This window comes from Ambystoma mexicanum, chromosome 9 (genome assembly GCF_040938575.1).
Source record: "Ambystoma mexicanum isolate Mex_15411 chromosome 9, UKY_AmexF1_1, whole genome shotgun sequence".
Taxonomy (NCBI): domain Eukaryota; kingdom Metazoa; phylum Chordata; class Amphibia; order Caudata; family Ambystomatidae; genus Ambystoma; species Ambystoma mexicanum.
In genome coordinates, this window is record NC_090931.1 from 444,565,421 (window position 1) to 444,590,933 (window position 25,513).

The window sequence follows — 25,513 nt, forward strand, 5'->3', positions numbered from 1 at the left end:
GCATGTAAGAGGGTCAGGAAGAAAGGAATTGGAAGACTAGCCTGCCTTGCATAAAGCAGTCTTTCTCTGACTAAAGAAAGTCATTGTCACTGGCTCCGCCCTTCCTGCTATTCACTGCTGCACCTGTGCCAAGCCCGTCTTTCTCTGACCTGATTCATTTTCCAATTATTGCTTTCTGAAAAGTCTTTCATGTGCCAGGGTCATTTTGCTGTATCCCAAATGTGTCCATGCCAGATGGGCTAGTGGACTGCTAGATCGGTGGGTGAGGGCCCGGGCATGTGCCAGTCCCCAGAGACAGTTCAGACTTTGGACAAATAAACATCCCAAGGGAAGCCAAAGTCAAAATATCCCGACAAGTGAACATCTCTCAAAGGCCAGCTGGGCTGGGGTAGAGTCAGTCTCATGTCATGTACGGGCGGGCTCTTTGGAGACCCTACCAGCCTATCCCAGGCCCAGCCTGGCGTGGGTGGAATCCCTTCATTTGATTCATTGGCTATGCGCCCTTCTCTGCGAACATTAGTGGGGGCCTGGTGGAAGCAGAGTACTCAGGTGTGGCATACATTTGGGGCATGACGGCGCTGGAGCCTTGTATTGTCATATCTGTCTGGGAAAGCTTGGCAGGCCCTCGCCACACACCAATGTAATGTCCATTAATAGGAGGTGAGGCAGGCGGGCTCCTAAAAATAACTCGCAGCCTCCCGATAAAGGCCCGCACTTTCCGGGGCCCGGACAGCCAGCCGCGCAGGACCGGAGGAGCAGAGAGGCCAGAGCACAGTGCATACACTCGTCGAGCAGTACCAGGCCCAGCCATGTCCGAGCGCCGGATCCCCTTCACCTTCATGCGACCCCCCAGCTGGGAGCCCTTCCGGGACTGGTACCAGGGCAGCCGCCTCTTCGACCAGTCCTTCGGCCTCCCGCACATTCCAGAAGACTGGCACCACTGGCCCAGTACGAGCTGGCCAGGCTACGTCCGGCTGCTGCCCAACGCCACCGAGGCGGTGCCTGTGGCGGCCGTGAGCCCCATCGCGGCCCCGCCGGCTGCCATCCCCGACTACAGCCGCGCGCTGAGCCGCCAGCTGAGCAGCGGCGTCTCGGAGATCCGCCACACCGCCGAGCGCTGGAAGATCAGCCTGGACGTCAACCACTTCGCCCCCGAGGAGCTGGTGGTCAAGACCAAGGATGGCATCGTGGAGATCACTGGTAAGGGCGGGCTGCCCACACCGCGTGCTACAGGGCAGGATTTGGGAGAGGGATGAGCTGCTCAGCAGTGCTCATGAGTGCCAGGGCCCAACTATTTTCTAGCACGCTTGTGACACTGCAGGCGGGCAGTCGCCCATCAGTGGCAACACATTTCGGGTTAAACTACAGCTGGCACCCGCTCCCTGGGGTTGATGGATGCTCTGGCTGTCATTATTTCTTAATCTCAGTCTGAGACAGAAAGTGCGGGGGTGGCGGGGGGTGAAGGGGGGCTCCGAAATAAGTTCCAGGTCTGAGTTAACCCCCTCACAAATTAAGCACTACTCATTACAAGTATGGCGGTGTGTGAAAAATTGGCAGTCATTTCCCACACCGCCTTAATACGTGTATGGTCCTGGAGTGGGGAATTTACCTGCAGCATTAGGCTAGAGGTAAATCTACTGTCTGCCGCAAAATTGCCACCAGAAAAGCCCCATGAAGTCCACTGCACTCTAAAAATGGGGATTTACTCTGCCAGCGCCACTTGTAATCCGGCGGCATTTCTGCTGGATGAAGTGGCAGTAACAGTAATTCAGTTGGGTAGTATTCTGGTAGGTTTACCGCCAGAATACCGCCCTGCTTGTAAATATATGAAATTCTAAATATTTTGATTCTTAAAATTGTGGTAATAAATGGCTTCTTTGAGAAATGTAATGTGGTGAGTGATGTTTGCATCTTTGAGAGCTTTCGTTTTTGGGATGATAAAGCTTACTATAATGGTGCACTATATAAAACAATACTATTAATCTCATATGGCTCAAAAGTGCAAGCATTTCACCTAATGACTGCATGCCCCCTAGTGCTTTGCTCTCTGGCTCCGATCTGAAGGTGAACTTCCGGGGACTGCTACTAGGTGGCGCTGTGACATACGTGGCTTGTTAACTGAACTGAAGGTGAACTTCTGGAGACTGCTACTAGGTGGCGCTGTGACATACGTGGCTTGTTAACTGAACTGTCCTATTCTACCCTCAAATGTAAGTGAGGTCAGTGCTCGGTGAGGTGCGAGGCATCATAGGAATATGGAGGCTCCAGAGCCAGAAGGGGCCTTTCAGGTAATGTCACTTCCTGGCTCCTAATACTTGCAGTTTTTGGGCATTTAAAATGCCCTGAAAGACCTTTATTGAAGCACATAGGTCTTGTAAGGCCAGGTAAAAAGTCAGCAGAAAGTCCAGAACATGCCTGCGCTGGTGTGGGGCAGTCACTTGTTCTGATTATTAGATGGTGTAAAATGCGGAGTCCCCTGGGTTTCGCAGCTTTGCAGCTCCTAATTGGACAGTGTTAACGAGTTGTAGATGCAGATGCCAGCTTCATTGGCTAAACAAGTCAATCTATATATAATGTGTAATAGTTCCCCAAGGGCACACGTGTGTAAATATCGCTTAATTAAACGGAGAGGGTTCCATAAATTGGCATCCCTAGCAACACTTCTAAAGTTGTGCATGCATTGTGGATCCATGGCGTAGCATTAGAGCAGTGGTGCATTGTGATGGCGTGATGCCAGGTGAGCTTATTATCTCTGGAAATCACCGTCCAGATGTGATGCCAGGGAGCTGGGACCTTGAACCGCAGTAGGAACATGCAAATGAGAGAAATTGTATCTGGATAGAAACCGTTCACCAAGCGCCTTTCCTAACCACTGCAGTAGAAAACGGAAAACAAGACACAACCTGCCCGCGTTTGTGGCTTATCCTTGAGAGATGCCTGTTTTTTCCCTGCCATGTTGCTTTGGTGGAGAGCATTTTTACACATTCAGAAGTTTGAAGACATACATGACGGATGGTTTAAGTTAATGGCACGTAGGACCAAAGAGATCACGTTATTGTGCCAAGAACTCAGCACAACCCCAACGCCATTGTCGATTGTAAAAAACCTAGGGCTCCTGATGTACAACAACTTCACCCGAGAGTCACAAGTAAACGCTCTACTCAACAAATGCTTCTTTCTCCTGCGAGCGGCAAAAAGGATACTACAGTTTCTGTCATTCGCCAGCAAAACTCCTACCATCATCGCTCTGGTCATGTCCAGAGTAGATTATGCCAACAGCCTATACCTGGGCATGCCTGAAGGAGTTTAAAAAAAATACAACGCATACAAAATGCGGCAGCCAGACTCCTTCTCAAATTACTCCAAAGAGAACACATCTCACCTGCGCTACAAATACTACATTGGCTACCAATAAAACAGCAAATAAAATTCTAATCCATGTGCATCGCGCACAGAGCTATACACAACCATGGCGCAGAATTCCTGAGAGATAAATTACCCCTACACCAGCCGACAAGAACGCTCAGATCAAGCAACGACATCCACCTAGAACCGAAACCATATAACAAAAGAAAACTCAGAGGATCCTCGTTCTCTCACCAGGCACCGAAAATGTGGAATGACCTACCAAAGAATATACGGAACACATGAAACCACCTAGTATTCAGGAAACTGCTCAAATCCTGGCTCTTCACTGCGTAACCAGAAGACCAACCACAAGAACGCCCACACCGCAAAGAAACGTTGAATAAGAGACCAACCTTGTTCCCCACCAAAAAACCGAACATGAACAGAATCCAAGGTACTCACCCCACAACATGCCATAAGACATCTTGAGAGATAGCCACAAGAGGAGGACACTATAGACTGAACACACAGACACACCAAGACAAAATCAATTAGACGACTCATCCACAGCATCCCGGCCTGAACCACACCCAAAGTTCAAGCAGATGTATTCACATAGATGGTAGGATAAGAGAAGACCACTACTCCTGCTCCGAGAACCAAGGAGGAGACTAGACTTCAACCTTGTTATACATAGTTCATCAGAATAAAACAGGGAATGCGTTGCGTCAAAACCGAAATTTTCGTCAGGCGTAGGCCTCTCTCTCCCTTTGAGGGACTCTCGATTCTAGCTGTGTCTTAGGATTGTACCGAATTATTCAATTGTTTCTCAAATCCAGCGAAGTGAGGTACTATACTCAATTACTCTGTTGGGCATGGGCCTCTTCCCCATTATAAAGGACTCTCAAGTCTAGCCGTTTTTTGCCACAGGCAGGATTCCCAAAATCCAGGCATTCAGGCATACTGTGATTAGCTGCAAAGCATATAACACACTAACCAAAAAAAAGCTCAAAACTCTCTACATACTTATCTCACTCAAAAACGAACACAACCACCTCACACACCGCAAGCCACATGCACTTCACCACACCGCTACAACACATAAACCGCACCAACAGCACACAAGGACTGACACCGCTTCGATACTCGCACCAAAAGCTCAGCAAACGGTGTATACCGAGTTGGAGCTGCCAAGAAAACACCGCTCCTCTCACTTTCCTACCCCCTCTTCACCCTACTAACCCATCTCACCTTCTCGTTTGCAGATCTGCCAGAGTGCCTGGGGACCAACGCTGCTGGTGACGGTGCGCGGTCCAAATATCTTTAACATTTAACATTTAATAAGATCACACATTGTGCTAGTGGGGAAGCTAGCAACAGTCAACAGACCTTCTTTTCTCAATCTAATGCTGGAAAGGGATGGAGAGAATGCATGAAGACTGACGAAAGCCAGCAAAATGTTCCTCACCGACACTATTTTTTATGAGAGATTGCAGAGAGTAGCTAGAGCAAGTTCCTCACTGGGCCTATTCTTTAGGCAAAATCCTTAACCCGTAGAATAAATGAAAGACGATCACTCTGTTCAACGAAAGTCCAGCCCGTTACAATTTATTGGAAAGTTATGACTTGATCCACTCATGTCAAGCTCTGTGTGTGTTAGGGTACGTGAGGTATACACCACACCTCACTTCCAGACTCCCATCATTTGCCCTTTGCCTTGGCAGTATCTGAAAGCAGTGGCAATCAAGCAAATTGGCAACACTGATCAGAGGATAAGGGAGGGGGCAGTTGGGAAAACCGAGAAGTAGGAAATCTAATAGACATCCGTCATGTTGTATGCTATATGGCCATCCATGGTCTCCTCGTCTGTCCTTTCTGATTGGCTCCTGAGGGAAGACTGGACTAGAGGAAATGTAAGAAAATTCTGCTAATGGAGGGCCTCTGAAAGCGTGTCATGGTCGAGAAGAGGGAATCGCGAAGGGTGGTCAAGCAGTGTGTCAGGAAATCGGCAGTGCAACGTCCTAATACCAGCTTTTCCTCCTGACGAGTGTGATCTTGGGTAAAGTACCTCATCTCTGACGAGTGTGATCTTGGGTAAGTTACCTCATCTCTGACGAGTGTGATCTTGGGTAAATTACCTCATCTGTCTGGGCCTCATATGCCTTATCTTGCAAAAATTGGTATAAACTGAACATGGTTAAAAATATATAATTATCCACTATATACAGTGTGAGAAGTGTACTGAAAAAAGTAGTGGAACTCCAGTCTCGGCAGGCAGAGGGCAGGCGGAAGCACAGTGCAACATGTCACAGGGGGTTATGGCTGAGGCATTGCTATAGTCTAAGTGACTAGTAACTAAAAGTTGTGGAATACCGCTCCCGACTGTTCTTGCTCGCTTCGATCACTGGTTATAAAAGGGACATATACAAAAATATGTGGGTAGGCCGATGATATGTCATCACAAGCCTGTGCATCTAAAGGGCTAGCCGGGCTTGGGCAGACCCAGTTAGATGTCAGGGATCTCCTGGCATGTGAACAACTCTGACTTACCCCTTCCTGCTTCCTAGGGACAAACTGCGTGAAGTAACCAGTTCATCCATGATTGCCCAGAAATTATATCTGTGCTTTGCACTCCTCCACACTCATGCACACTATGTCACCCATCCACAGCTACTGCGTCCTCCACCCTTATGCAAAACCATACCACCCTTCCACAAGTGCTGTATCTTTTAAACTTATGCACAACCATGCCACCCTTCCACAGCTGCTGCATCCTCCACCCTCATGCACAACCATGCCACCAGCTGCTGCATCCTCTACCCTCATTCACAACCATACCATCCTTCCACAGCTGCTACGTCCTCTACACTCATGCAAAACCATGCCACCCTTCCACAGCTGCTGCATCCTTCAAACCCATGCAAAACCATGCCACCCATCCACAGCTGCTGCGTCCTCTACCCTCATGCACAACCATACAACCCCTCCACAGCTGCTGTATCCTTCAAACTCATGCGCAACCATGCCCCCCATTGCACAGCTGCTACATCCTCCGCCCTCATGCGCAACCATGCCACCAGCTGCTGCATCCTCTACCCTCATGCACAACCATACAACCCTTCCACAGCTGCTGCATCCTTCAAACTCATGCGCAACCATGCCACCCTTCAACAGCTGCTGCATTCTTCAAACTCGTGCACAACAATGCCACCCTTCCACAGCTGCTGCGTCCTCTACACTCATGCACAAGCATGCCACCCTTCCACAGCTGCTGCACCCTCTACACTCATGCACAACCATATCACCCTTCCACAGCTGCAGTATCCTTCATACTCATGTGCAACCATGCCACCCTTCCACAGCTGCTGCATCCTCCACCCTCATGCGCAACCATGCCACCAGCTGCAACATCCTCTACACTCATGCACAACCATACCACACTTTCACAGCTGCTGTATCCTTCAATATCATGGGCAACTATGCCACCCTTCCACAGCTGCTACGTCCTCCACCCTCATGCACAACCATGCCACCCTTCCACAGCTGCTGCATCCTTCAAACTCATGCACAGCCATGCCACCCTTCCACAGCTGCTGCATCATTCAAACTCATGCACAAACATGCCACCCTTCCACAGCTGCTGCATCCTTCAAACTCATGCATAACCATCTCATGCGCAACCATGCCACCCTTCCACAGCTGCTGCATCCTTCAAATGCATGCGCAACCATGCCACCCTTCCACAGCTGCTGCATCCTCCACCCTAATGTGGAACTATGCCACCAGCTGCTGCATCCTCCACTGTCGTGCACAACCATGCCACCAGATGCTGCGCCCCCACCCTCATGCATAACCATACCACCCTTCCAAGCCTGCTGCATCCTTCAAACTCATGTGCAACCTTGCCACCATTCCACAGCTGCTACATCCTCTACCCTCATGCACAGCTATACCACCCTTCCACAGCTGCTGCATCCTTCAAACTCATGCATAACCATCTCATGCGCAACCATGCCACCCTTCCACAGCTGCTGCATCCTTCAAATGCATGCGCAACCATGCCACCCTTCCACAGCTGCTGCATCCTCCACCCTAATGTGCAACTATGCCACCAGCTGCTGCATCCTCCACTGTCGTGCACAACCATGCAACCAGATGCTGCGCCCCACCCTCATGCATAACCATACCACCCTTCCAAGCCTGCTGCATCCTTCAAACTCATGTGCAACCTTGCCACCATTCCACAGCTGCTGCATCCTCTACCCTCATGCACAGCTATACCACCCTTCCACAGCTGCTGCTTTCACTACACTCATGCAAAACAATGCCACCCTTCCAAAGCTGCAGCATCCTTCAAACGCATGCGCAACCATGCCACCCATTCCACAGCTGCTACGTCCTCCACCCTCATGCACAACCATGCCACCCTTCCACAGCTGCTGCATCCTGCAAACTCTTGCACAACCATGCCACCCTTCCACAGCTGCTGCATCCTTCAAACGCATGCGCAACCATGCCACCCATTCCACAGCTGCTACGTCCTCCACCCTCATGCACAACCATGCTACCCTTCCACAGCTGCTGCATCCTGCAAACTCTTGCACAACCATGCCACCCTTCCACAGCTGCTGCATCCTTCAAACGCATGCGCAACCATGCCACCCATTCCACAGCTGCTACGTCCTCCACCCTCATGCACAACCATGCCACCCTTCCACAGCTGCTGCATCCTTCAAACGCATGCGCAACCATGCCACCAATTCCACAGCTGCTACGTCCTCCACCCTCATGCACAACCATGCCACCCTTCCACAGCTGCTGCATCCTTCAAACGCATGCGCAACCATGCCACCCTTCCACAGCTGCTGCGTCCTCCACCGTCATGCACAACCATGACACCAGCTGCGGTGTCCTCCACCCTCATGCACAACCATACCACCCTTCCACACCTGCTGCATCCTTCAAATTCTAAAGCAACCTTGCCACCGTTCCACATCTGCTGCATCCTCCGCCTCAGGAGCAACCATGGCACCCTTCCACAGTTGCTGTATCCAGTCCCATTGGTGATTCTGAGGTAAAGGCCAATAATAAGGACGTTTCACTTTCCCTTAGGGAGAAAACCTCCTGTCCTTTGCACAAATGCACTTTCGAACAAAATCACAACTCAGTGAAGTCATACCAATGATGCTTGTGTACCATACACTGCATCTTTGACCTTGATATTTCCATTCAAGTGACACATTCCAAATTCCTCAAAGTCCAATTCACACGCAAAAGGCCGTTCCTAAACCCTGATATCTGCATGGGCCAATATGTAAACTAGATCCTAAAACAGGGCCTCGCCCAAACAAAGCTACGTGAAGATTTTTCAAGACCAGAAGGCACTTTTTACCCCAATAAGGCATGTGTCCCTAGCAACCAGGGAGACACATTTTAAAAAAAATCTGTTTTATTTTCTCACACAGTTATTCTGTAGCCCTCGTTAAGGCTTTTTCGGATGGCAGCAGCTCACAGTCCACGGACTAGTGTTAACTTAACCATTCTGTAAAATTTGCTAAACCCGTTGTTTTGACTGAAAAAGTCAAGAATTGTGCAAAATTCCACCGGCAGAATAACAACTGTGTACACCAAAACTATGTTAAGGGGGAAATTATTCTCAACCACTGTATTACTGTCTCTGCGAAAATGCCTCCTGAACGCAGGCCCTTAGGAGAAGGGGGACATGTGGGGGCATGGGGTCCAAAATATCTCAGTACTAAGCTCTCCCTCAGCAGCAGGGGCGTCATTTCACCAAAATGCATGGGGTAGAGGAAGTGATATCACACGACCCTTGATCTCTGATTGATCCCACCTCAAAGGGACATCACGGAAGCGATGGAACATGACCTTTCCCCCCTTGACAAAACAGGAAGTGGCATCACATAGCATTGTTCCTATATGCACTATAGAAAATATGGTTACAATATCACAGTAATGTGATGTACATTTCACACAAGAATGGAGCACCATATGTATTGTTAATATCAGTTTGTATAGGCCCATATTACCAAAATACTATGAATGCAAGCAGACATCCAAAGTCAAATTATGATGTGTCGTTATACAGCACTTGGGTTTAAGCTCTTTATATAGAACAAATTATACATACAATATCACCCAACCTGTGTTGGGATCTCATTTATCGACCTCAGAAGGATGAAAGGCTGAGTTGGCCTTGCCAGGATTCGAACCCGCAAATGACACATCACAGCAGCAAGCACTCAACCCAGTGAGCTATCTTACTGGCTTTAGCTCACTTACTGGCTATAGTAAAATGGGCAATTACGTGTCTGAATGTTGTCAAAGTAAGAAAGCAAATTATGCTCTTTAGTGGATACCATGAAACTGGTAACTGAGATTTAAGAGCAGGCCAGTTCATCTGCAGGTCTGGTGCAAAGTTGGCCACATGTCAAGCCTGCATGGATCTACTTTTCAGGCTTCAGAGGTTGGCAACATAGATACCATTCAGAGGGTTCATAACTGTGTATTAAAGAATTTAGAGTAGCGCAGAGAAAGCAGCACACTCACACGGCATGCTGTACTCTGGGCACTCGTTACCTCATACATACAAACAAACATCCTGAACAGCATGACAGGGAGTTAGGAAAGATAGACACATTACAACAAAGAATTCATTGTGACTCAATTAAATCAAGGGCCACTTTATGTGCTATGGTCAACCATTTCTACACTGTACACAAGCTTTTAGGCACAAGGATTTTGACAAGTGACCGAGGACACTCAGATGGAACGTCTTGTGATGATCGTAACAGAGACAACAGGAGAAAAAAAAATGCTATAACTGCAACTTTCCGAGAAATACATAGTCTGGAATGGATGCTTATTCTACTCTGAATGCTTTTTGGAAGTTTTTGTCTGCATTGTGAATTTGATGTGTTTAAGAACAGACTAAATCAGTGACTCACCCCCTGAACTGTGCCTGAAATAAACCTTTAATTAGTCTGGCAGTTATTTAATGGAATTCGAGAAAGGCACATTATTTGTTATTCCTATTCTTTCTTATTTAGGATCACTGATCAAAGTGTTACACTTGTGGAACCCCCTGTTTTTTAAAAGGCCTTAACAAGAAAGGCAGCTACTCTTGAAACAAAGAGCCACATGGCGCTGCTCAAAGCCCAGGAGCTTCCATTTAAAAAGGGGAGCAAGGGAGACCACAGCGGGTCGCAGTTGCGGCCCCTGGTGACCATCAAATGACGTCCCTGCTCAGCACAAACCAACACCTGTGAAGCGTAGCAACGCACAGTGTTGTTGGTGGGCCCTGGCCGATGACAAAATCCCCTCCCGCTTGGCCAGGTATTAAGGCCAAGCGGGAGGTGGTTTAAGGCCCACCCTGTGCCAGCAAGCTCTTTTGAGTAGTAGTGTGCAGCAGACACAAGACTTGATATGTCAGCCCCCTTACTGTGAGTGATTTCCATCATCTTTTTTAATGAGGGCTAATTTAGTAAAACAAACTACCCATAAGCGGTCCTTTTTGGGTGGTCTAGAGACCTTCTTCACTTAAATATATCATCAGGGCTTGATATCACCCTAAGCCGTGCACAGGTGCATTGGCCAGCACCTCCTTCCCATGTGTGCCCCCCAGTCCCCTGGTGTGGCCTTATGAATATTGCCCTCAGCCAAGTCACCTGCTGAAGGGCCTAATTTAAATCTACCATCTGGCCCATTATTATATGCCCTGCCCACCATCAGGCGGGCTTCACACAGTTGCACGCTCACTGCATTATGGCCCTACCGGCCTAGCTGAAACCTTGGCGTATGTCCGATGTATGGGGGCGTGCAGGCGTGGCCATTCCTTTCTGGCCATCTAGACATTGCCTTGGCAGTGAAGTGGCTTTCGGGGCAACTTCTGCGCCCCCTGTAGGAGTATCAGATGGATGCCCACATGGAAGAGCAGAGTTGCCTCTTAAGGCGCTGCAGGGTGCACGTGGCCTTAGTTAAGTTTACCTCTCTTGAGCAGATCTAGCCCCTCCACCCATAGGCATCCCTATAGGGGGGAAAGGGGGGCAATTTCCCCCACCCCCTATTTGCTCCTTTGCCCCCCCGCCCCCAATTGCCATCATGCTTATTTGCTTAGCCTGTGTTCTTTCTTCTGGCCTGAAAGGGCCACCATGGAATGGATGGGACATGAATATCACTGTGGTGGGAGCCATCACTGTTCAAAGCAGGCTCCCTACATGCTGGGCAGACTGTTTTCCAAATGTGCAGCTTGCACTTTCATAGGAAAAAATAAAAAAGACATTTGCAAACTGAAACATGCTTCATAAACTTGCATTCACTAGTTTTCTTTAAATATATTTCTTTTTGGGCGGGTTACCACGAAGCTACCCTCTGATTTGTGTGCCCCTTCCTTTGTGTTTTATCACAGGATATATTACTAATGATATTATATGCATATCAAACTGCTTAATCACTGCTTAATTTTGTTTAGAGCAGTTGTTGGGAAATTAAACTGTGGATTCATGGATGCCAAATATTGATTTTCACTACGGTGGCAGAAATTCTGCCCCAGCCACACTCTTCTGCCCCAAATATAAGCAAGCAGCAACCAGCCCAACCCATCCCCCTGGTTGAACACATTTTATAGCACTTGTAGTTTATAAGGAATTGCAAAAAGTCATAAGATTTACAGCCAGTCTCAGTAACAGTCACTCAACCCACTGAGCTATCCATTCTACTGTAGGGCACGTGTCTATGGATCCCTTAATGTAGTCAAAATCATTGCGTTATCAACAGAGCAGTTAATGTACATGACTTCAAAGTCAACAGCATTTCATTTCCAGCCACAATGATCATGTGTATAGATTCATTGAGGATGTACCAGTGGCAGGGCGTGGAGGCGCTGACCCACTGGAACCCTCGTCCACTATGGAGGAGCCAACCCAGTGTAAACACTGAGCACTCTCTCAGATGCTTATTGCAGCTGGGGGCGTGCTCCTGGGCTGGCTTGAGCTGTCATAGGGAAACACGGTTTCTGTTTAACAGTTCTGTTCCCCAGCCACGCATGTCCAATAAGTCATGCAAAGCCAGTGACGTTTTTCTTTCCCAGCCCTGCACGGCCCATTGGGTATGCTGGCTGGGGAACTGCATGTTTGTATGTTTGAGGGGGAGCTCCTGCACCTCCCCATAAAAACAAACGGAGCTGGGCGCTTCATCATCAGCGATCCTGCACTTGCGCATGTGCAAAAAGCAGAAAATGTTCTTTGCTTTCTGGTTCCTGTTTGTGCTCTCTGGGAGCTGGTGCCCTGGGAGGAAACTTCAGCACCAGTAAGAAGGTAAGTTAATTTAATTATGTGTATGCTTGTGTTGCGTGCAATGAGCAAGTGCATGCTATCTGTGAATGTGTGTGTGTTTGTGCTGGGCCGGGGAGCTGATTTTGGCAGTTGGAGTAGGCAGTAGGCAGGCATGATATTTATTACTGGGCATCTGTGTTAAAGCAAGCATGATAAATGTTAATATATAGCTATACGGGCATTTTAATGCAGCCAGTCTATCAATTTCTTAATGTGGCAAGACATTTTGTATAGGGCATTTTGTATTGGACATCTTTGATAAAGCAAGAATGAAGTATTATGTAACTACACTGCCATTTTGGTGCAGTCAGTCTATTCATTTCATATTGTTGTATGCCATTTTGTATTGGGCATCTTTGCTAAAGAAACAATGATAAGTGTTATTACATGGCTAGGCTCACATTTTGGTGCAGCCAGTAGAGCCATTTCTTATTGTGGTATGCCATTTTATATTGGGGACCTTTTATAAAGCAAGAATGATAAGTGTTAATATTTAGCTAGACTGGCCTTTCAATGCAGGCAGTTTAGTAATGTTTTACTGCTACTAGACATTTTGTATTGTGCACTTTTGATAAAGGAAGCATGATCAGTGTTAGTACGTGGCTAGAATGGCATTTTAATGCAGCTAGTCTAGCCATGTCTTACTGTGGCTAGACATTTTGCATTGGGCATCTTTGATGAAGGAAGCATGATGAGTGTAGTTGCGTGGCTGGACTGGCATTTTGATGCAGCCAGTTTGCACGTTTTCATGATGTTACATGGCATTTTTAATGGTAAAGTCAAATGGAGTATGTTCTTATGTGGGAATCCTACCATATATTGGCAGAACAAGCGGGGGTATGTTTTCTTACAGTATAATTACTGACATTATGTGTATAGCAAACATGAGTTTGCTCTTATGAGGGAATACTGGCACATATTGGTGCAAACAGCATGAAAATGTATGGGCACAGCCAGCATGAACATGTTTTTATACTGGCATATATTGTGGCAAAGGCATTGTGATGACACCCAGCTTGTTTTCAGGCTCCCCTCTGCCACCTCTTCTCTCTCTCCCATTGCTGACTGTCCACAATCCAGGGGTTGTGTTCTGCCAACCACCTCTGCCTTAATGCCAGTTAGACAGAGATCCTCCTCACTGGCACACCTGCACCTTCCTTTCCTGTCACTCTCTAGCTGGCCTCCATTGGCCCTCACCCTGCTCCCACCTGCTAAGAACCTCAGGGTCATCTTTGACTTCACTCTTTTCTTTTCTCGATACATCTCTGACGTCTCAAAAAAGTCTACCAACTGCACCTCCTCAGAGGTAGTCTTCCTTTCCTCTCCTTCCCCCAGAAGCTCACTGTCTCCAGAGCCCTGGTTCTCTCTAGGCTCGACTACTGCAACAGTCTCTTTCTAAATCTGCCTGCAACCACTCTCTGCCCTCTGCAGCTCATCCAAAACAGGACTTTGAGACTTGTCCTTGGCCTCAAGCCCTGTGAGTGTATCTCTCCAGCACTGAAATGGAGTGGAGGAGCATAAATATTTCCCCAGATTTGCCATAGCGACCAAGTGTAGTGAGGGAGCCTAAACCAATCAAGGGGGCATTGGGGGGGTCCACCCCTGGGATTCTTTTTTAAATAATGGGTTAAAATGCTGCATTTTGGAGCAGACATTTTAATTAACCTTGTTTACCACCCCTACATCCCTTCCCTAAAGCTTATTAACAAGTCTTTCTAGAACAAGGGTTATCATGTGAGGAGTAGATGGAAAGAAGCAACATGTGTACACAACTCTTTGTAGGTGTCAGGGTGGATGTTTCCTTATTTAGACTCACTTGTTTTGGACCTGCAATGACGGTACTCTTTCAGTATCTGCACACTCACCGTTGGACGGTCAAGCACCAAGCATTAGGCAAGTCACTACCATTTCAATACCGAAAGGGTACCTTCACTGTAGGGCTAATACATATGTGTTTTCTGTGTTAGGCACACTTGTCTCACTCTTGCAATGACAGACATAGTTGATTATTTTAGTGATGGTGCCCTGTCCTGAGTGAAGTGTTTTTTTCACACGATACCCACAGCCATCATCACTATTATTTATTGCAGCGGTGGCATTAATCATTTGATGGTACTTGTTTTAATAATGTTGCACTGGTCATCTTTTAGTAGTTGTTATATATAAGTTGCACTTGTGTCAGTCTTACTGAGGAGTACCTTTCTGCATTGAAGTGGCGGTGTCCTGTGTGAATTGTGCTTGCGTCATTCTTGCACTGAAGGACGCATCTCAATATTTTTAATACATTTGGTTTGTCCTGGTTGAGGTGTTTGTTTTAATCCCGCAGTGTGAGACTCCTTTTAGTATTGCAGTGCTGATGTCTATTCCTGTGTGATGTAGGCTTGTTTCAATCCTTCAGTGATGTTCGCTATTCAGCATTTTATTGTTGATGTCATGTTCTGGCTGAGGTATCTGTGGGGCATTTTTACTTATGCCCTCTCCTGTATTGAGGTGCACTTGTTTTAGCCTTGCATCCATTGTCACCTTTCAATTTTACAATGCTGGTGTCCTGTGTGAGGTGAATCGATTGTAGGCATGTGGGCATGTAGTTGGTGTCACCACCGAGCATTGCATTGATGGTGTCTTGTCTGGTAAAAGGCACACATGTTTTGGTACCCCAAATGGAGATGTCCTATCTGGTGTGAGTTGAAATCATTTGTCTTCAGCAAAAGCCAAATCGATATGATCACTGCCCTGCCCGTAACTGTGCCGATGAAAATGCGACTCTTATTACGGCACAGAGCAGTGATCAAATAGATCACCTTCACCTGCATGCCCTGGGCCGCAACCCCCCAACTTACCTTTACAGTGGCACACTTCTGTGTGCACCGCCAAGTCCTTTGTATCTCTGCGTTGTCAGGGTCATTTAAAAAAAAACATTATTTAAGTACCTAATCTCCCACTTACCGTAATGGTGAGCGGGGGAGACACCCGCAAACCCTGCACCTCTTGGGCTCAGTAATGGGAGTCGGAATTTTCAGGAAACGGAAAGACCCAGTAACGTGATGGTTGCAGTAATGGAGGCGAGATTTAGGCATTATTTCGCAAAAGCCACCTGATGGATAGTGGTGTGCCTGAACAGGTTTCCCCTTTGAAATCTCTGTTGGAGAAATTAAAGTTTCACCTAATTGTGATCAACAGTGCTCCCTGATTTCCAATGGAATAAACCCCACTGAACGAACCTATTGTGCACATATGACAGCCAGAGAGCAAGTACCCTGTGCTATGAAATGACCGCTTAGCACCATATGGCTCCTTATAAATCACCTATATATAAAACAACATTCTGAAGTGGCTGCTGTGGAAATCAAGATACAGTATAAAACTCCCAAATATTTGAACTGAATGAATGTATTAAATGTCTCTCTCTTTCCTTTAGAGTGCACTAACATGCTGTCTTTACAAACCTAAGCTGGCATGATTAAACACGTAATGATAAAGCCCACAGTTAGGGTTTTTGTGTGGAAAGAAGATAGGCCTTTGCAGGCACTCTCTGTCCATAAGATGGCGACAGCTGGTGAATCATGCGAGTACCTGAGCATATGCATGGCAGTGGTTGGCAAACTAATAGCTACAAAAGATCCAACAGTGGTTTTTCCAATGCTTGTTCTGTTTGCCATTTTTTGTGATGAAAAGAATTATCAAAGCACATTTCAAATTTATTTCAGGCTTTGAAAAAATGTCAGACAGAGAATTAAAAAAAAAAGGAAAACAGAAAGCCCTAAATATGTTTCTTCAAGCATATGAAGGTGGTATCCTGTAGAAAGACCTATCACGGATGCAAAACCCCCTTAGATTGCTCAGCAATAGCCCTCTTTTTGTGGTGCTCCTCAAATCGTCTGCATTTTAAATATCATACTCAGCTAATGTCATGGTTTAACAGAACATGCAAGATCCAATGCCCAATAGTGCAGAGAGCTACTACAATACTGTATGTTGTGGCCGCTCTACGATATGCTAGGTCTTCAGCATGCAATGAACATCATGTGTAATGGCACCATTCACCTGCATACGACTATCTTTTAAACTACATTCTTTCTGTCTAGAAATGTAGTGTAATGATAGCTGTATGCAAGTAAATGGTACCATTACGCACGATATTAATTGCATGCTGAAGATTCATTTTTTAGTCTATTCTAGACAAAAAAAGTACATTTAAAATCTTTTACAAAAAAATAATTCTGACTGTGGGTGTGCGTCCCCATGGACATGAGCATGAGGCGGCTGCCGCCGAGGGGTTCATGCCCCACAAGTTGAATACCGCTGACATAGACAGAGGCCTCCATCCTCACACATCAGCCGCCCTTACATCCACCAGAATCCCCTTGTTGCATAGATATCCAAGCACATGCCTGCTGACCCTGGATCTCGCTTGGGGAAGGGAGCAAAGTGTTTCTGCCTTCCCTTGTATTCCACCTTCCTCTATGCTTGTTGTGTCTTTCCATGGAGAGTCACCTTCTCTTGACTTACCTTCAGTCTCTGCGAGCAGAAGCTCTTCAACAACTCATCTGTCCGATGGCTACCGCTTCAATACCAATGCAGACGATGCACTGCTCCTTTCATCTCAGCTCCTGCATCTATACTGAACTGGAGGCTTCCAGCCCTTTAAGATTAGTAGCAATACCCTGGAGAGAGATGGGGATGCAGATTTTATTCAAACATCAATAAAACAGACGACACAAATAGTTTGTCAAAAGTTCATCTGTTTTAATGCAAGTAATTAAAACAGGGAGTACAACGAACATCAGCAATCGCTGATACTCTGACTCTAACTCATTTTGGAAAAAACAGCATTTTTATAGACCAAATGTGTCACTTTGTGACGTTTAGACCTGCGTCACTACCAACGTCATCCTATGTGGCAAACTTCAGAAACTTATTCGGAAGCGGTATTGGTCCTAAGTGATTAACTAAGCATAGGTTCTATATCTGTATGGAGTAACAGAGAGAGGTAATAGGATAGTTAACATCAGATGGGGCAACTAAGCCTGGTTCTACGTTATTTCGCCGCAGTATTTTTAATTGCGGGTTTTTTCATGCCCGTTTTTTTTTCTCGAAAAACTCGTTTTTTTTCGTTTTTTTGGGGGGGTTACCCCCCAATACACTTTTTTTTATTCCCTTACTCCCACAACCATATATTTAATTTTTTAACCCCCCCCCAAAAAAAAGATGAGTTTTTTTCGAAATAAAAACGGCGATGAAAAAACGCGATGAAAAATACCGCGGTGAAATGCGTGTATACCCTAAGACCTCCCCTCAAAATGGCCACTGTGAACATCACTAAATGTACAGCTTCCCATTGGCTACATAAACTATAGGACCCCAACTACGTTGTCCCTTACAATTGGTTGGCTACTAACCCCGTCAGTAATTTTCCACCTATGTGAGTACACGCAGACCGAACAACAAGGCGCGGGTGAGCTTGTCTTGATACCAGCTTCCAACCAATTCAAAATGTGATCCATCATCACCTCAACAGTCCAGTGTCAATTAGTACTTTGAAGTTGGCCTTGAGTCTGTACTGTTTTCTGAGAATTTTTAAGGAGTATGTGCTGCTTGCGTTTCATTGCATCTGTACACATTTAAACTAAGTTTCTTCATCAGGTTTGTGGCATAAGTCTCTTCATCTTGATCCCAAGATGTCACTTATCCTCAGTATTTCTTTGTTCTTTATAAATCGTCTGCCTCTCTGGTCTGCTTATCCTTCTATATGGGTGTCGATTCAGCTTTGTATGACATCACCATTCATCCTGGTCATTCAGTTTCTTTGTTTCATCAGGAATCTCGTTCAAATGGCCATCATATTGCCTTGGATGCACATATGGTTTCCTCAATGGGTACTTTACCACCCATATTCTCTTAGGTATGGACACTCTTATGGTTACCACGCGGAGCCCACACTCTTATCTTTGATTATTTATCTGTTCAGTATACGTCACATACTTTGGTTCGTATGTCTCAGGCAATGTAGGCAGGGCAGTGGGAGTGGGGGTACTTGGCTCCTCCTCTACACTAGCAATGCAGACGATGCACTGGTCCTTCCATCTCAACTCAGCTCCTGCTTCTATACCAGTGCAGACAATGCTCCTTCTCAGCTCCTGCTTCTTTACCAATGCAGTCGATGCACTGCTCCTTCCATCTCAGGTCCTGCCCTATACCAATTCAGACAATGCACTACTCATTCCATCTCATCTCAGCTCAGGCACTGCTTCTATACCAATGTAGATGGGATCCAATGATTCTTCCATCTCAGCTCCTGCTTCTATACCAATGTAGATGAGATTCACTGCTTCTTCCATCTCAGCATCTGCTTCTATACCAATGTAGATGAGATGCACTGCTTCTTCCATCTCAGCTCCTGCTTCTATACCAATATAGATGAGATCCACTTCTTCTTCCATCTCAGCTCCTGCATCTGTACCAATGTACATGAGATACACTGCTTCTTCCATCTCAGCTCCTGCCTCTATACCAATGTAGATGAGATACACTGCTCCTTCCATCTCAGCTCCTGCTTCCATACCAATGTATATGTGATACACTGCTCCTTCCATCTCAGCTCCTGCCTCCATACAATGTAGATGAGATACACTGCTCCTTCCATCTCAGCTTCTGCTTCCATACAATGTAAATGATATACACTGGTCCTTCTCCTCTTGGCTCCTGCTCCTGAAGAAATGTAGATGATACACTGCCCCTTCCATCTCAGCTTCTGCCGCTATACCAATGCAGATGATGCACTCCTCGTTCCATCTCAGCTCCCGCTTCCAAACCTATGCAGATGATATACCTGGCCTTCTCCTCTCAGCTCTTGCTTCTATACCAATGAAGATGATGCACTGGTCCTTCTCCTCTCGGCATGTGCTTCTATACCAATGCAGATGATACACTGCTCCTTCCAGCTCAACTCCTGCTCCTACACAATTGCAGACAATACCCTGGTCCTTCTCTCAATTCCTAATACACTGGTCTTGCTCCTCTCATCTCCTACTTCTATACCAATGCAGACGATGCACTGATCCTTCCATCTCCATTCCTGCTTCTATACCAATGTAGATGATATACACTGCTCCTTCCATCTCAGGTCCTGCTTACATACCAATGTAGATGAGATACACTGCTCCTTCCATCTAAGGTCCTGCTTCCATACCAATTTAGATGAGATACACTGCTGCTTCCAGCTCATCTCCTGCTTCCATACCAATGTAGATGAGGTACACTGCTGCTTCAAGCTCAGCTCCTGCGTCTATACCAATGTAGAGGAGATACACTGCTCCTTCCATCTCAGCTCAACCCCAGCAGATATACCAATGTAGATGATGCACTGCTCCTTTCATCTTAACTCCTGCATCTATACCAATGTAGATGAGATACACTGCTCCTTCTAGCTCAGCTCCTGCTTCTATACCAATGTAGATTAGATACACCGCTCCTTCCATCTTAGCTCCTGCGTCTATGCCAATGTAGATGAGATGCACTGGTCCTTCCATCTCAGCTCCTGTTTCTATACCAATGTAGATTAGATACACTGCTCCTTCCATCTCAACTCCTGCTTCTATACCAATGCAGATTAGATACACTGCTCCTTCCATCTTAGCTCCTGCGTCTATACCAATGTAGATGAGATGCACTGGTCCTTCCATCTCAGCTCCTGCTTCTATACCAATGTAGATTAGATACACTGCTCCTTCCATCTCAGCTCCTGCTTCTATACCAATGTAGATGAGATGCACTGCTCTTTCCATCATCTCAGCCCCTGCTTCTATACCAATGTAGATGAGATGCACTGCTCTTTCCATCATCTCAGCCCCTGCTTCTATACCAATGTTTATGGGATACACTGCTCCTTCTATCTCATCTCCTGCTTCTAAATCCATGAAGAGAATACATAGGTCCTTCTCAGCTCATCTCCTGCTTTTATATATCCATGCAGATGATGCATGGGTGCGTCCACGCTCATCTCCTGCGTTTATGTTTCAATGCAAAAGATGCACGGGTCCTTCTCCACTCGTCCTCTGCCTCTATACCTCTGGCTACATGCTCACACAGAGGCACTCCCGCACAAACACAATTACTGTGCGCTCATGCCTTTCGCTGAGTGAATGTATTTTTGCTTTGTCTTGCTTGCTCCCTCACTGTTGGCCCATTTACTGTGTGCCTCTGCCACGTATGATCATGCAGCACCACGTAAGGTCATGCAGCACCACGTAGGGTCATGCAGCAGGCAATGCACAATCTGTCTTTATCTTGCTGACAGTTTAAATAAATCTGTGAGTGGTGTTTTTGGATACCGAGGCTCAGCCTCATAACTCACATTTCTCGGGTGGAATGTGTAGTCACTGTTGTTGGTTTATCTTTATCTGTGATGTCTTGCCACAGTAGAGTTGGTGCATTGTGATGGGCCTGGCTAGTGGCGCAAAGGGTTTGCAGAAATGACAGCAAGTTTTTTGATCAGTGGATTTGCATTGTGATCCAGTCCTTGGCAAGCCTTCCTGTTCAGCTTCTGAAGATGTTGGTTCAACATCTGGATGCCCGTCTCCCTGTGTAGAGGCGCTGTTCTTGTGAAGAGTGGCGCTCCAGGCGATATCCGCAGGGCTTTGTTTTGGCCGCTTCCAAGAGTCAATCAGTGCTCTTCTGAGCAGGTGCTCCAGAACTGGGAGACAACCTGTGGAGTACTTGGAAAAGAGAGACTCCCAAGGGCAGCGAGACAGAGCAGGCAGAAGAGGCCTGGACAGGCAGGAGGTGTGTCGAAAGACGGGAAAGTGAACATACTGAGCGACAAGGAAACAATACTTTTGAAGTGCATTCAATAAATGGGAGCAATTATAGGTGACATTTAGCTGAGCAATAGGATGTGCGCGTCATGTGGAATTGATGGCAAGTGCTCTGTGAAACGTTTACAGGGAGAAGATGATGCAGCGGAAGCAGAACAACAAGGCAACGCTAAGTGGCTGCCAAGGATACCAGTATCAAGCGGGCACCTGACTGCCCCTAGTGACAGCACACGCTTTCCACATTGCAGGGAGGAAAATGGGTGATGACACAATGGTATTTTGAGATTAGGCGGCATAAATTTGCGACCTGGCTGACGGCTCACCATTTCTGGAGCCTTGTAGTCCCTACATAGCCCTCCATCCCCAAGTACTGGCCAATAGTTGTAACAGTGTGGTAGGACGTGATTGCACATGAAGGCTCACTACCTTCTGAGACCAGCTCACCATGCAGTGCAAAGGCCACACGTCCTATGTGCAGTTTCCAATCATCACTCCATGGCAGGGTGCAGACCAATGGTTCTGTGCAGCACCACCTAGTGGTTTACACGCTATGCAGCCGGTTTATTCGTCCAGTCTTTCTGAACTCCTGCTTTGGCCAGGCTCCCTGACAACCTTAGGGCACCAGAAGGGCCTGCCGCAGGGCAGGGCTGCCCGGGCGCCCACCCAGGGTGCCATTAGCCCCCCGCCACGCCAGCTCTGGGGAGTTTTTCCAGGTCTCCACAGAGCTAGCGTGGTGGGAGAAGGCACGGCTGCCTGATTGAAATGAAATGCGCCCCGCTCTCGGGAGTGGAGCGCATTTATCAACAATAGGGGGCGCTGCAGTGCTTATTGAAAAATGTGGCACCCCCGCCTCCACCTCAGCATGACCAGGGGCGTACGGTGGGAAGAGTGGTGCCAAATTTCTGTTTTGCTGCCCAGGGCGCTGCAGCCTCTAAGGCCGGTCCTGGGCGCCAGGCAGAGTGGAGGCTGCTGGGACTATCAAACATACCTTTTTAGTGAGTCTGACTTAACCCACACAAGGGTTCCAGTACCCATTGGATGGCAAAAATCTTCCACAACTAACCCTTAAAGGTTCTTCTGACTTCTCGCAGATTCACACATGCGTTTGACACCATCCGGGCAAACTGGCCTCCCTGAGGCATGTTCAGAAATGTCTGCATTTCTCGTCCATCTACTCCAACATTTGCAGTTATCCCCCATTGCTTCCTTATGATAGGAGCGTCGTCCATTTCCTTCAACTGGGACGCTGAACATGCGTCACTTCCTGTGTTTAACAGTGAGCAGGAACCTTCTTGGTAGAACATCATGGTGACAGCCTGGTGGGAGTTAGCTGCTCCAGGGGTAGAGCGCAAGTGTGTGCAACGGTAAGTGGTTTGTTCCTAACTAGGAATTCTTGGGTGACACGATTGTTTCTCCTGTGGGCTCTTCCCGAACGGTCCGCTGGCTCGAGGCACCAGGAAGCGTGCCTTCAGGTTTTGAGTGATGATAGTTTTAAAATAATTTCGGGGTGGTTTTGTGTCATCCTGTATCACCCATAAATGTGCTTTTGTACCATTTTCACGTGCCGTTTGCTTCTTCACTGATTTGGTGCCCAATGTATTATGATCAGGCTTGAGAACAGGGCGATGCCGTGTGACTTGGGTTCGATACCCCACTCACCTCAAGGTTGAAGTATGCGTATTATGAATGGGTAATAATAGTGAAACGGACTATTGCAGTGCTTAGAGGCTGGAGGAATCTGACACTATATAAATCACCAAATTATCATGATAACTCTTGATCAGGCTAGTAGTGCAGTCTGCAGTTCAATTTTAGGTAGAAATGATCCCGTGCCCGCTGTTTAATGCCACACTCGGGTAGTTGGGCTTTGGTGCCCCAGAGGACCCCTTCACGTGTCCTGAGCCCCTGCCCCCACTGTTATTTGCTGCTGCTCTGAAAGGCTGAATCGCCTGCGCCTGGGCTGGCTGTTCAAAGGCTTAAATCTTTAAAATATGCAGAGCCCTCGGGGCTCCTTATAGGCATATGGTATTTGAATATATTGTCTCGCAGCTCTTTGAATGGCGCGATGCCATCTGCAGCCCCAAGTCGCATTGTATGGAGAGTTGGAGTGGCCCAGTGCCACCCAGCGACTTGCTATCCTTTGGAAGAATGCTGCCATTGACCAATTAGAGGACGTCCAGTCAGCCTTTCCACTGACAGTTGCAATTTTGTTTTTACACATACTTTTAAGAAACTTTTTGTTTTGCTAGCCAGCATGTCCGTTCAACCAAAAATTCACGCTTAACAGAATCTTTCAGCTTCCATCTGAGCATGTCGATACCCTATCTGTAGTCACGTAACATAATGCACTCAATGGGTACACCAAGCTTGTATATCAATAATGCCAATTAGAATTGATCGTTTTTTATTTTCTATTATATTAGTTGAAATTGTTGCGCCCATCATGGGCGCCAATCAGGCCCGCATATTGCCCTGATTGGGGGATTTAAATGGTTGATAAAGAGTGATTCTGCGGATGCCACAATCATGACTGTGAACCTTTGGATCTGCCGCACTCTGCGATTTGTATTAGATTGAGTAATTTTACGCAAATTGATGGATGCACCAAAGTAGACATGTGCACACCTTACCAAATAATGTTTACCAATCCCACAATGCACTGCTATTTACAATGCACATAAGATATTTCTATATGTGGATCACATGATACTCTCTAGAAGGTTTGCAAATCTTTAAAAATTAACCGAAATGAAGAGTGTTCTAGTGAATTTGAATGAAATACTGGAGAACCTGAGAAAACTGTCTCTGTCACTGAGACACTGAGACTGGAACACACTTCATGAGACTAAGAGCCAATCCCTGAGTTTCCAGGTACAGCGACGAGGCCCCTCCCCAGGCAGAGCTGTTACAGTGGGACCCTGATTATAGTATGAAAGATTTCATGTGCGCGTATGAATGGGCTTGATTTGGGTCCCTCCCACTCATTTTCCCTCCACACTCCTCTTCACCAACAGTGCTTGGGTATGGCATGAAAGTAGCGTAAAGCACCATATACATAACTACCATAACATGAGGTTGCCTCCTTCCTCTTCCTACTCCTACTTTCCATTACCTCCACGTCCACTCTTCCTCGTCCCAGTACTTACCTCATGAGGCACCAGCCTCCGACACAGGACCTTCTTCTATTTCTTCTTATTTCTATAACTCCTTCCCCACACCCACGTCACTTAGTTTAATTTTTCCTGTCTCCGGCAGGTTGGGCTTGTTTTTTCTTCCCGGCGCGGGGCGCTGGGGAGCTCCGAATGCTGGCCCCCTGGTGGGGCTGTGTGGCGGGGCCTTCGGCTCCTTCAGGTGTGGCAAGACTCCTGGGTTCCCTGCGGGGCTTGGGACCCGGTTGAGTCAGGCTGCCTTGCCTGGTTTCTGCTGGGCTTTGGCCAGCGCAGGGCATCGTGGCCCGGGTTCTGGGAGAACGGACCCGGGTTAAGGTAAGGAGAGGGGGGGGCATGTTTTTCCTGTTGCATGGCCATGCTGCATGGGCGGCTGTGCACGGATTGGCGGCTCCTTTTTCTTGTTTGAGCCACGTGCTCCGGAGGAGGGTGGGCTCCTCCTCTGGTGCTGCAGGCATGTTGCCATAGGAATTAATTGATGTTGTTCCTATTGGTTGTTGTTCTTTCTGGCCTCTATTTGAATGTGGGAGAGGCACGTTAGCAATTGTTTGTATGTGGAGCCTTGGTTCAGTGTGCAGGGGTCTTTGGTGAAGCAGGCTTCCTTGGTCACTGTTTTTGGGCTTACTCAACATGGGAAAACATTCTGCAAAGAGCAGGCATCTGGTCCTGTCTTCTTCTTCTTCGACTTCCTCTTCTCCTGATTTACACAGAAAGAGAAAGAAGAAGACTAAGCGTTTTTCCCTGACCAGAAAGGATTTGAAGAAGCTGCTTAAGCATCGTAGAGGGAGTCGCACACATGCTCATGGACACAAGCGCAGGCGCCTGTCTTCCTCAT

General features: G+C 47.1%; 1 protein-coding gene across 1 annotated transcript in view; it reads left to right on the top strand.

Moving 5' to 3' along the window:
* Positions 1 to 709: 709 nt before the first annotated feature.
* The window catches only part of HSPB1 (heat shock protein family B (small) member 1), a 38,496-nt gene continuing 13,692 nt past the window's right edge, over positions 710 to 25,513 (top strand). The window contains exon 1 of the mRNA XM_069614951.1: positions 710 to 1,200. Coding sequence (XP_069471052.1) covers positions 810 to 1,200 — 391 coding nt within the window. The 5' untranslated portion in view covers positions 710 to 809. The remainder of the gene's footprint in view (positions 1,201 to 25,513) is intronic.